The sequence below is a fragment of the Scyliorhinus canicula genome, chromosome 20 (genome assembly GCF_902713615.1).
Source record: "Scyliorhinus canicula chromosome 20, sScyCan1.1, whole genome shotgun sequence".
Lineage (NCBI taxonomy): Eukaryota > Metazoa > Chordata > Chondrichthyes > Carcharhiniformes > Scyliorhinidae > Scyliorhinus > Scyliorhinus canicula.
This window is the reverse complement of record NC_052165.1, coordinates 85,382,412-85,395,886: the sequence shown is the minus strand read 5'-3', so window position 1 is coordinate 85,395,886 and position 13,475 is coordinate 85,382,412. Positions and strand designations below refer to the sequence as shown.

The window sequence follows — 13,475 nt, the reverse complement described above, 5'->3', positions numbered from 1 at the left end:
ATGGCGGGACTGACGTATGATCAGAGATTGAATCAGTGTATTCACTGGAATTCAGAATAATGAAGGGGGATCTCATAGAAACCTATAAAACTCTCACAGGGCTGGACAGGGTAGATGCAAGAAGGATGTTCCCGATGGTGAGTGTGTCCAGAACCAGAGGCCACAGTCTAAGGATCCGGGGTAGACTGGTAGGACAGAGATGAGGAGAAGTGTCTTCACTCAGACAGTGGTTGGCCTGTGGAGTTGGTTACCACAGGAAGTAGTTGAGGACAACACAATGTATGTTTTCAAGAAGCAATTTGATATAGCAATTTGATATATGAAGGGGATCAAAGGGGGAAAGCAGGATTAGATTATTGAGTTGGATAATCAGCCACGGTGATAATGAATGCAGCGCATGCTCAAAGGGCCGAATGGGTTCCTCCTGCTCCTAGTTTCTATGTTCCTATGAAAGGTGAATTAACCATGGCCAACAAAAGAAGTTAAAGATTGCATTCGGCTAAAGGAAATGGCGAGTAAGATCGGCAAAGGTGGCGGTCAGCCTGAGGATTGGGAGCAATTTACAATCCGGAAAATAGATGAATAAGGAAGGAAAAGAGACTATGAACATAAAGGCAAACTGTAAATGCTTCTTTAGGTAGGTGAAAAGGAAAAGATTAACAAGGACAAATGTGGGCCAATTACAGATGGAGACAGGAGAATTTCTAATGGGGAATGGGGTAATGGTGGAGAAAGTAAGCAATTGCTTTGGGCGGGACTTTCTGCGTTGTTGCCTCCCCCTGTTTGTGGCAGCGGAGGCCCGTCACTGGCCAGTTTTAGAGGATTTTCAGAACGCCACTGTCAATGGGATTTCCTGTTCCATGTACCCCTCACCGCCAGGAAACCTGCGGCAGGACAGGAAGATCCCATCAGCAACAACAGCTGCAAAGTTCCGGCATTGGTGTCAGTCTTCACAGAGGGATATTCTATAATCCTCCTGGAAAGAGTAGGGAACTTGTGTGAGGGCCACGAAGAATCCTGCATGAGTTTTCAGGATACAAAGAAATAACATTTATTTACAATAACATATATATATATATATATATATATATATATATATATATACACAACAGCAGCAGCAATTTCCCTTGCTGCTCACTCCTCTCTCTGCTGGTTCCAAACTGGCCAGCTTTATTTATGCAGGGAGTCTGCTAATGATTTCTCCGCCCCCTCATTGGGGAAGCTCATACTCCCACAGGATTGTGGGATTGTCATTAGTCCCCAGCCAATGATAAGCAGGCAGGTTATAACAGGAACCAAGTGACTCATGAAAATGAGGAACTGAAGGAAATTAGTATTAATAATGAGATAGTACTCAACTGTTAATTGGATAAATCACCTGGACCAGATGAGCTACATCCCAGAGAGGCTTCAATGAGGCATTGGCGGTTATCTTTCAAAATTCCCTAGATTCTGGAAAGGTTTCTTTTTTAAATTCATTTACGGGATGTGGGTGTCGCTGGTTAGGCCAGCATTTATTGCCCATCCCTAGTTGCCCTTCAGAAGGTGGTGGAGTTGCCTCTTGAACCGCTGCAGTCCTTGAGGTGTAGTTACACCCACTGTGCTGTTAGGGAGGGAGTTCCGGAGTTCAGGAGTTGGGCCTAGGACACTATCCTGAGGAACTCCTGCAGTGATGTCCTGGAGCTGAGATAATTAACCACCAACCACCAGAACCATCTTCCTTTGTGCCGGGTATGACTCCAACCATTGGAGAGTTTCCCCCTGATTCCCATTGACTACAGTTTAGCTAGATCTCAGTCAAATGCTGTCTTGATGTCAAGGGCAGTCACTCTCACCTCACCTCTGTCTTTCATGTTTGACCCAAGGCTGTAATGAGGTAAGGAGCTGAGTGACCCTGGCGGAGGCCCAAACTGAGAGTCCATGAGCAGGTTATTGCTGAGTAAGTGCTGCCTGATACCACTATTGATGACTCCTTCGGAGAATAGACTGATGGGGCGGTAACTGGCAGGGTTGGGTTTGTCCTGTTTCTTGTGTACAGGACACACCTGGGCAATTCTCTGCATTGCCATGTAGATGCCAGTGTTGTAGCTGCACTGGAACAGCTTGGCTGGGGGTGTGGCAAGTTCTGGAACACAAGTCTTCAATACTATTGCTGGAATATTGTCAGGGCCCACAGCCTTCACAGTGTCCAGTGCCTTCAGCCACTTCTTGATATCACGTGGAGTGAATGGTAGAAGACTGACATCTGTGATACTGGAGACATCCGGAGAAGACTAAGATGGATCATCCACTCGGCACTTCTGGCTGAAGATTGTTGCGAATGCCTCAGCCTTGTCTTTTTCACTGATATGCTGGGCTCCGCAATCATTGAGGATGGGGAGCCTCCTCCTCCAGTGAGTTGTTGAATTGTCCACCACCATTCACAGCTGGATGTGGCAGGACTACAGAGCTTAGATCTGGGCCGGGATTCTCCGAACCCGCGCCTGGGGGGGCGCAAGTCCCGCCACGCCGCTCCGATGCTGGCCCGCCGACTCCCCGGCGACCGGAGAATCGGCGGCAATCGCGTCGCCGCGGTGCCAGTCGGGAGCCGTTGAAAGTGGTGATTCTCCGCGATCGACGGGCAGAGTGCCTGCCGAGTTCCGCCAAGTCCCGCCGGCGTCATTTACGTACGGTCCTACCCTGCGGGGTCTCGGCGTTCTGGCTACGGGGGCCGTCCTGGTGGGTTGGCAGAGGGACCCGGCTCTGGCCTCCACAGCGGGACCCGGCTCTGGCCCCCACAGAGGGACCCGGCTCTGGCCTCCACAGGGGGACCCGGCTCTGGCCCCCACAGAGGGACCCGGCTCTGGCCTCCACAGCGGGACCCGGCTCTGGCCCCCACAGAGGGACCCGGCTCTGGCCTCCACAGAGGGACCCGGCTCTGACCTCCACAGCGGGACCCGGCTCTGGCCTTCACAGCGGCCAGGCCCGCGATCGGGGGCAACCAATCGGTGGCCGCACTAATTCCGGTGGGGGGGGGGGCCTATGTTCCTCCGCGCTGTGCCCCTGTTGGGCTCTGCCATGTTGCCTGCGGGCAGGCGCGGAGACGGCCATGGCGTGCATGCGCGGACCCCCGCTGGCTGTGGTGGGCCGGCTTTGGGCGCCGGGGCAGCGCACTCCGCCGCTGTTCTAGCCCCTGAGGACGGGGAGAATGACTGGACATGGAGGCCCATGACGCCGGCATCGTTCGTGCCGGTTTTGACGCCGGTGTCAACACTTGGCCGGGAGTTTCGGATAATCCCGGCCCTGATGCGTTGGTTGGTCGATTAGCTCTGTCTTGCTGCTTGGCACACAGCAGTCCGGTGTTGTAGCTTCACCTGTTTGCCACCTCATTTGTCGGTGTGCCTGATGTTGCTCCTGGCATGCTCTCCTGCACTCTTCACTGAACCAGGGTTGATTTCCTGCTGGTAATGGTAGGGTGGGGGATGTCACAGAACCCCTACAGATGGAGGCCATTGGGCTTATTGAGTCTGCACCCACTCTCTGAAAGAGCACCCATTCTCAGCCCACTCCCTCGCCCCATCCCCAATAACTCCACCTAAGCCTGTCCAGGCTTTGGGGGGGGGGGGTCAGCAGCTGAGTTACTCGCCACAGGATTCCTAGCCTTTAGCCTGCCCTGGTAGCCACAGTATTAATATGGCTAGTCCAGTTCAGTTACTGATCAATGGTAACCCCCAGGATGTCGATTGAGGATTCTAGAACCAGGGGACATAGATTCAAGATAAGAGGCAGAAGGTGTCGAGGGGTCATGAGGAAGAACGTTTGTACACGGAGGGTAGTGGGAGTCTGGAATTCGCTGCTCCAGTTGGTGCTGGAGGCAGAGACCCGAAACTCTTTTAAACAGTACCTGGATCTGCCTTAAGTGCTGTCAGCTGCAGGGCTGTGGGCTGGGTGCAGGAAGGTGGGGTTAGAAAGGGAGTCCTCGGGCTGGCATGTACAAGATGGGCCGAATGGCCTCATCCTGTGCTGTAACTTTCCTATGGTTCTGTGGGTTGAGAGCAGAGAACGATAAATGGGTCATTCTCAGGGTGGCAGGCTGTTGTAAGTGGGGTTTTCTAAACTGGAGGCAATACTAAATAACGAAGTTGCAAAGCTGGCCAGCATCTGTAAGACATGGACAATCAGATTAGCAACAGTAAAACAGCCTGAAGTATAATCCACCTGCACAATGCCAACGGCAAGCGGGAACACGTCATCTCCTGAAATGGCGAGACTCAATCACAAACAATCTCGGTCTATCTTGATGTAACCCTTGACCAAACACCGAGCAGGACAGCGGCAAAGATCAAAATGTGAAACATTCTCCTCAGCCAAACATTGCTGGCTCTTCATGGCTTTCAGATGCTCGAACCTTAAGGACCTCCGCTCTTTCCATCATCTACTCAACCGCAGAGTACTGTGCACCAGGGTGGGACACCTCACGCCACACCAGTCTTGTAGATACCCAGCTCAACACACGTAGATCATATTGGGTACCCTCCGAATAACTCAAGCCCCCCCCATCCAGCTCCCAGTCCTGGGCAACATCCCGCTCCCCTCAGCAACAAGACAGCTCCTGGGGAATCCCCCTGTGCATCCTGACTGGGAACGAGCTTGATCCAAACTCTGACTTCCGAGACAACAAGACAGCTCACGGAAATAACTTAGTGCATGAGGTGGGGGGAAGCGGGGATGGGCAATGCCGTCCAGTTGCAATGTCGTCCAGTTGCAATGTCATTCTAATTTAATGTCTGTCTGATTATTTAGATGATTCCAAACGGGAACACCAAGTAAACTCAGGAAGCAATATGGATCTTCGACTCACTTCTGACACCGCCAAGGAAGATCTACCCGAGGTATTATGAACAGATCAAACGCCACCCTCACGTTGGACATTGGCTGGCCTGACTGCACTGTAACCTTAGACATGCTTTCTCAATCTAACTCTTCCCTCTTTTTTTACACACTGTGCGTTTTGAACAACCTCCGTCTCCTCAAGTTAGTGAGAGATGTGAATCCACACCTTCATAATACAGCATCAGCTGGGAGTCAGACACAGGACAGTGGATCAACTTACAATCAAACCCTTGCTCTGTATCTAACCCCGTGCTGCACCTGTCCTGGGAGTGTTTGATGGGGACAGTGTAGAGGGAGCTTTACTCTGTATCTAACCCCGTGCTGCACCTGTCCTGGGAGTGTTTGATGGGGACAGTGTGGAGGGAGCTTTACTCTGTATCTAACCCCGTGCTGTACCTGTCCTGGGACTGTTTGATGGGGACAGTGTAGATAGAGCTTTACTCTGTATCTAACCCCATGCTGTACCTGTCCTGGGAGTGTTTGATGGGGACAGCGTAGAGGGAGCTTTACTCTGTAGCTAACCCCGTGCTGTACCTGTCCTGGGAGTGTTTGATGGGGACAGTGTAGAGGGAGCTTTACTCTGTATCTAACCCCGTGCTGCACCTGTCCTGGGAGTGTTTGATGGGGACAGCGTAGAGGGAGCTTTACTCTGTAGCTAACCCCGTGCTGTACCTGTCCTGGGAGTGTTTGATGGGGACAGTGTAGAGGGAGCTTTACTCTGTATCTAACCCCGTGCTGTACTGTCCTGGGAGGGTTTGATAGGGACAGTGTAGAGGGAGCTTTACTCTGTATCTAACCCCGTGCTGTACCTGTGCTGGGAGTGTTTGATGAGGACATTGTAGAGGGAGCTTTACTCTGTATCTAACCCCGTGCTGTACTGTCCTGGGAGGGTTTGATAGGGACAGTGTAGAGGGAGCTTTACTCTGTATCTATCCCCGTGCTGTACCTGTCCTGGGAGTGTTTGATCGGGACAGTGTAGAGGGAGCTTTACTCTGTATCTAACCCCATGCTGTACCTGTCCTGGGAGTGTTTGATGGGGACAGTGTAGAGGGAGCTTTACTCTGTATCTAACCCCGTGCTGTACTGTCCTGGGAGGGTTTGATAGGGACAGTGTAGAGGGAGCTTTACTCTGTATCTAACCCCGTGCTGTACCTGTGCTGGGAGTGTTTGATGGGGACATTGTAGAGGGAGCTTTACTCTGTATCTAACCCTGTGCTGTACCTGCCTTGGGAGTGTTTGATGGGGACAGTGTAGAGGGAGCTTTACTCTGTATCTAACCCCGTGCTGTACCTGTCCTGGGAGTGTTTGATGGGGACAGAGCTTTACTTTGTATCTAACCCCGTGCTGTACCTGTCCTGGGAGTGTTTGATGGGGACAGTGTAGAGGGAGCTTTACTCTGTATCTAACCCTGTGCTGTACCTGTCCTGGGAGTGTTTGATGGGGACAGTGTAGAGGGAGCTTTACTCTGTATCTAACCCCATGCTGTACCTGTCCTGGGAGGGCATGATGGGGACAGTGTAGAGGGAGCTTTACTCTGTATCTAACCCCGTGCTGTACCTGCCCTGGGAGTGTTTGATGGAGAAAGTGTAGAGGGAGCTTTACTCTGTATTTAACCCCGTGCTGTACCTGTCCTGGGAGTGTTTGATGGGGACAGCGTAGAGGGAGCTTTACTCTGTATCTAACCCCGTGCTGTACCTGTCCTGGGAGTGTTTGATGGGGACAGTGTAGAGGGAGCTTTACTCTGTATCTAACCCCGTGCTGTATCTGTCCTGGGAGTGTTTGATGGGGACAGCGTAGAGGGAGCTTTACTCTGTATCTAACCCCGTGCTGTACCTGTCCTGGGAGTGTTTGATGGGGACAGTGTAGAGGGAGCTTTACTCTGTATCTAACCCCGTGCTGTACCTGTCCTGGGAGTGTTTGATGGGGACAGTGTAGAGGGAGCTTTACTCTGTATCTAACCCCGTGCTGTACCTGTCCTGGGAGTGTTTGATGGGGACAGTGTAGAGGGAGCTTTACTCTGTATCTAACCCCGTGCTGTCCCTGTCCTGGGAGTGTTTGATGGAGACAGTGTAGAGGGAGCTTTACTCTGTATCTAACCCCGTGCTGTCCCTGTCCTGGGAGTATTTGATGGAGACAGTGTGGAGGTAGCTTTACTCTGTATCTAACCCCGTGCTGTACCTGTCCTGGGAGTGTTTAATGGGGACAGAGCTTTACTCTGTATCTAACCCCGTGCTGTACCTGTCCTGGGAGTGTTTAATGGGGACAGAGCTTTACTCTGTATCCTCTGTCTGTGATTTAACAGTTGCTCTGCTCTCTGTGCCGATGTCAGCTGAAAATGTTTGTTTTCTTCCCCCTTTAGCAGGAAGGTGAAGTCCTGTCTCTGGAGGTTCCCTTTGTGAAGCCAGTGGACTCTGAAAGGGGCAGTGCAGCCTCCCAAGAAGTGCCCAGCTCACCCTCTGATGTTTCGCCTGTGCGGTCACAGCCTCAGTCCTTCCCTCAATCGGCATCGCCCTGCTCCACAGTCCACTCTGAGCCCGCTGTCAGCCCGCTTGCCCACAGTCCTGGCATTGCCCCAGCAGCCGTCTGCTGCCAACCTGTAACCTCTCCTCAAGCAGCCAGTCCCATCACAGCTCAGTCCCCAGTCAAAGTGCAGCCAGTCTCCACCATCCTGACATCCACACCAGTCATCGAGCTGAGCCAGGAGCAGGACACAGCAGCGGCGGGAGGGAAATCCCTCCGAAAGGACCCTGTCGACGAGTTCTGGCTGAGGAGCATGGAGCTGCGGAAAAGTCTGGGGGTCAGTCCGGTGGAGCGAACCAGTGGGTCGGATACCAGCTTCACATTGTCCACCACAGGCTCAGCATCTCCGCAGTCCTTCACACCAGAAGAAATGTTTGAGGAGCAGAGGAGTCGCACAGAAAGTCTTCAGCCGCCCTGCACCCCTCCCAGTGCACCAGGGATTGAGGAGCAGCCATTGCCAGCTCTAACCTCGAGCCAATCCACCGGCCTGGATGCCAAGAGTTCAGGTGGGGGTCAGAGAGATTTGACCAGTACGTCTGGGTTGGGTTTGAACGGCAGTTTGAGTAACACCAGGACCGGGGCCAGTGAGAGTCTGAATAACTCTGACAGCATGTTAACCCCACCCTCCAGCCCTCCCCCACCACCCCCTGCTGATGAGGAGCCGGCGACCCTGCGCCGGAGGAAGTATCAGGACAGGAAGCAGGGAGTCACTGATAGTACAGCCCAGCTCAGCACTGAACAGCCTGCTTCAGCCCCACACACACAGTCAGACACCATCAGGAAGTCACTGGCCGAGAGCATCGACGAGATTCCCTTTGCAGACGATGTGGAGGACACATACGATGACCAAACGCCCGATACCAGCGTCCAGGAAAGGTTTTACACCCCCCCAAGCAGCCAGCCCAGAAAGGAGAGCCCCTCTCCGGCGCTATCAGCCCGGCTTCCCAACGCCTCCCATCCCAAGGTGGCGGCAGCAAAACCGCGGCTGCTCCCTCACGTCTCAGCAGAGGCTAAAGAGATCGCGGAGGAGCGGATGAGGGCTCGGGAAAAGTCGGTCAAGAGCCACGTCCTGCGGGATGCCATGGAGAAACAGCTGAAGATAATGAAGGAGATGGAGGTGAGTGAAGAGGATGCCGGGCAGTGCAGGAGCGTCCGGACACACGGATCAGCCCAGGAACAGAGCTGGGCAGACAGCACCTTCCCCTCGCAACTCAAACTGACCAATGGGCAGAAACTGCAGCCGCAGACAGCGCTGGACAGCTCCGGCAGCCCAGCTCCAGTCCCGGACCGGGTCTGGGAAGGTTCCGGAGCCTCCTCCGAGGATTCTGCCGGCAAAACCAAAAAGAGGACTTCCCTGTTCTCACCACGGAAGGGCAAAAAGGAGAAGAAATTGAAGAGTGACGGCCGACACAAAGCGGGCAGTGCAAGCGATGAACTGGCCAAACCCAAATCACTGTGGAAATCCGTCTTCTCCAGTTACAGGAAGGAGAGGAAGAAGAAAGAGAGGCCGTGTCCGAGCACTCCATCCAGCAGCAACACCGTCCACTCCAGCAGCAAACACACCAGAGACATCCTCCGCACCGCAGCCGGTAAGGGCACACAGCCCTGGGGCACACAGCCCTGGGGCACACAGCCCTGGGTCACCCTGACCCAGGGGCACACAGCCCTGGGTCACCCTGACCCAGGGGCACACAGCCCTGGGACACACAGCCCTGGGGCACACAGCCCTGGGGCACACAGCCCTGGGGCACCCAGCCCAGGGGCACCCTGACCCTGGGGCACACTGACCCTCCGGACACACTGACCCTCCGGACACACTGACCCAGGGACACACTGACCCAGGGACACACTGACCCAGGGACACACTGACCCTCCGGACACACTGACCCAGGGACACACTGACCCTCCGGACACACTGACCCTCCGGACACACTGACCCTCCGGACACACTGACCCAGGGACACACTGACCCTCCGGACACACTGACCCTCCGGACACACTGACCCTCCGGACACACTGACCCTCCGGACACACTGACCCAGGGACACACTGACCCTCCGGACACACTGACCCAGGGACACACTGACCCAGGGACACACTGACCCTCCGGACACACTGACCCAGGGACACACTGACCCTCCGGACACACTGACCCTCCGGACACACTGACCCTCCGGACACACTGACCCTCCGGACACACTGACCCTCCGGACACACTGACCCAGGGACACACTGACCCTCCGGACACACTGACCCTCCGGACACACTGACCCTCCGGACACACTGACCCTCCGGACACACTGACCCTCCGGACACACTGACCCTCCGGACACACTGACCCTCCGGACACACTGACCCAGGGACACACTGACCCAGGGACACACTGACCCAGGGACACACTGACCCTCCGGACACACTGACCCTCCGGACACACTGACCCTCCGGACACACTGACCCAGGGACACACTGACCCAGGGACACACTGACCCTCCGGACACACTGACCCTCCGGACACACTGACCCTCCGGACACACTGACCCTCCGGACACACTGACCCTCCGGACACACTGACCCTCCGGACACACTGACCCTCCGGACACACTGACCCTCCGGACACACTGACCCAGGGACACACTGACCCTCCGGACACACTGACCCTCCGGACACACTGACCCAGGGACACACTGACCCTCCGGACACACTGACCCTCCGGACACACTGACCCAGGGACACACTGACCCTCCGGACACACTGACCCTCCGGACACACTGACCCAGGACACACTGACCCTCCGGACACACTGACCCTCCGGACACACTGACCCTCCGGACACACTGACCCAGGGACACACTGACCCAGGGACACACTGACCCTCCGGACACACTGACCCTCCGGACACACTGACCAGGGACACACTGACCCTCCGGACACACTGACCCTCCGGACACACTGACCCTCCGGACACACTGACCCTCCGGACACACTGACCCTCCGGACACACTGACCCAGGGACACACTGACCCAGGGACACACTGACCCTCCGGACACACTGACCCAGGGACACACTGACCCAGGGACACACTGACCCTCCGGACACACTGACCCTCCGGACACACTGACCCAGGGACACACTGACCCAGGGACACACTGACCCTCCGGACACACTGACCCTCCGGACACACTGACCCAGGGACACACTGACCCTCCGGACACACTGACCCTCCGGACACACTGACCCAGGGACACACTGACCCTCCGGACACACTGACCCTCCGGACACACTGACCCAGGGACACACTGACCCTCCGGACACACTGACCCAGGGACACACTGACCCTCCGGACACACTGACCCAGGGACACACTGACCCTCCGGACACACTGACCCTCCGGACACACTGACCCAGGGACACACTGACCCTCCGGACACACTGACCCTCCGGACACACTGACCCTCCGGACACACTGACCCAGGGACACACTGACCCAGGGACACACTGACCCTCCGGACACACTGACCCAGGGACACACTGACCCTCCGGACACACTGACCCAGGGACACACTGACCCTCCGGACACACTGACCCTCGGACACACTGACCCTCCGGACACACTGACCCAGGGACACACTGACCCTCCGGACACACTGACCCAGGGACACACTGACCCTCCGGACACACTGACCCAGGGACACACTGACCCTCCGGACACACTGACCCAGGACACACTGACCCTCCGGACACACTGACCCAGGGACACACTGACCCAGGGACACACTGACCCTCCGGACACACTGACCCAGGGACACACTGACCCAGGGACACACTGACCCTCCGGACACACTGACCCTCCGGACACACTGACCCAGGGACACACTGACCCTCCGGACACACTGACCCAGGGACACACTGACCCTCCGGACACACTGACCCAGGGACACACTGACCCAGGGACACACTGACCCTCCGGACACACTGACCCAGGTACACACTGACCCCTCCGGACACACTGACCCTCCGGACACACTGACCCTCCGGACACACTGACCCAGGGACGCACTGACCCTCCGGACACACTGACCCTCCGGACACACTGACCCTCCGGACACACTGACCTAGGGACACACTGACCCAGGGACACACTGACCCTCCGGACACACTGACCCTCCGGACACACTGACCCTCCGGACACACTGACCCCAGGGACACACTGACCCTCCGGACACACTGACCCTCCGGACACACTGACCCTCCGGACACACTGACCCTCCGGACACACTGACCCAGGGACACACTGACCCTCGGGACACACTGACCCAGGGACACACTGACCCAGGGACACACTGACCCTCCGGACACACTGACCCAAGGACACACTGACCCTCCGGACACACTGACCCTCCGGACACACTGACCCTCCGGACACACCGACCCAGGGACACACTGACCCTCCGGACACACTGACCCTCCGGACACACTGACCCTCCGGACACACTGACCCAGGGACACACTGACCCTCCGGACACACTGACCCAGGGACACACTGACCCAGGGACACACTGACCCTCCGGACACACTGACCCAGGGACACACTGACCCAGGGACACACTGACCCTCCGGACACACTGACCCTCCGGACACACTGACCCAGGGACACACTGACCCTCCGGACACACTGACCCTCCGGACACACTGACCCAGGGACACACTGACCCTCCGGACACACTGACCCTCCGGACACACTGACCCAGGGACACACTTACCATCGGGGCATACTGACCCCTCGGGACACGCTGACCCAGGGACACACTGACCATTTCACTGTCTGTTTGTGGTTCCAGAGCTCCAGCTTGGTCAGCACCTGAGTTTCTCGGAGGATTCGGACTTGTCGAATGACGATGTTTTGGAGAGGAACTCCCAACGTTCGAGACGAGAGGTACACAGAACCCGGGGAGGGGCTCGGGTTAATGTGGGGAATCGTAATCTCAGACAGGGCAGCAGCTGGACAAGGGTCAGTGTGTCCCTGGGTCAGTGTGTCCCTGGGTCAGTGAGTCCGGAGGGTCAGTGTGTCCGGAGGGTCAGTGTGTCCGGAGGGTCAGTGTGTCCCTGGGTCAGTGTGTCCCTGGGTCAGTGTGTCCGGAGGGTCAGTGTGTCCCTGGGTCAGTGTGTCCGGAGGGTCAGTGTGTCCCTGGGTCAGTGTGTCCGGAGGGTCAGTGTGTCCCTGGGTCAGTGTGTCCCTGGGTCAGTGTGTCCGGAGGGTCAGTGTGTCCGGAGGGTCAGTGTCTCCCTGGGTCAGTGTGTCCCGGGGGTCAGTGTGTCCGGAGGGTCAGTGTGTCCGGAGGGTCAGTGTGTCCGGAGGGTCAGTGTGTCCGGAGGGTCAGTGTGTCCGGAGGGTCAGTGTGTCCCTGGGTCAGTGTGTCCCTGGGTCAGTGTGTCCGGAGGGTCAGTGTGTCCGTAGGGTCAGTGTGTCCGGGGTCAGTGTGTCCGGAGGGTCAGTGTGTCCTGGGTCAGTGTGTCCGGAGGGTCAGTGTGTCCGGAGGGTCACTGTGTCCGTAGGGTCAGTGTGTCCCTGGGTCAGTGTGTCCGGAGGGTCAGTGTGTCCTAGGGTCTGTGTCCGAGGTCAGTGTGTCCGGAGGTCAGTGTGTCGTGAGGGTCAGTGTGTCTGGAGGGTCCAGTGTGGTCCTGGAGGGTCAGTGTTGGTCCGGAGGGTCAGTGTGTCCCTGGGTCAGTGTGTCCGAAGGGTCGGGTCCCTGGTCAGGGTCCCTGGGTCAGGGTGTCCCGGGTCCAGGGTGTCCGGAGGGTCAGTGTGTCCGTAGGGTCAGTGTGTCCGTAGGGTCAGTGTGTCGGAGGGTCAGTGTGTCTCTGGGTCAGTGTGACCGGAGGGTCAGTGTGTCCGGAGGGTCAGTGTGTCTGGGTCAGTGTGTCCGGAGGGTCAGTGTGTCCTGGGTCAGTGTGTTCCGGAGGGTCAGTGTGTCCGGAGGGTCATGTGTCCGGAGGGTCAGTGTTGTCCTGGGTCAGTGGGTCCGGAGGTCACTGTGTCCCTGGGTCAGTGTGTCGGGGGTCAGTGTGTCCGGAGGGTCAGTGT

The 13,475-nt window shown here is 56.7% G+C and overlaps 1 protein-coding gene across 1 annotated transcript in view; it reads left to right on the top strand.

Annotated features, from left to right (window-relative positions):
- The window catches only part of LOC119955276 (F-actin-monooxygenase MICAL3-like), a 179,781-nt gene that overhangs the window by 56,507 nt on the left and 109,799 nt on the right, over window positions 1-13,475 (top strand). Inside the window, exons 6-8 of the mRNA XM_038781347.1 lie at window positions 4,783-4,871; window positions 7,232-8,981; window positions 12,232-12,326. Of these exons, the coding sequence (XP_038637275.1) occupies window positions 4,783-4,871; window positions 7,232-8,981; window positions 12,232-12,326 (1,934 nt within the window). The remainder of the gene's footprint in view (window positions 1-4,782; window positions 4,872-7,231; window positions 8,982-12,231; window positions 12,327-13,475) is intronic.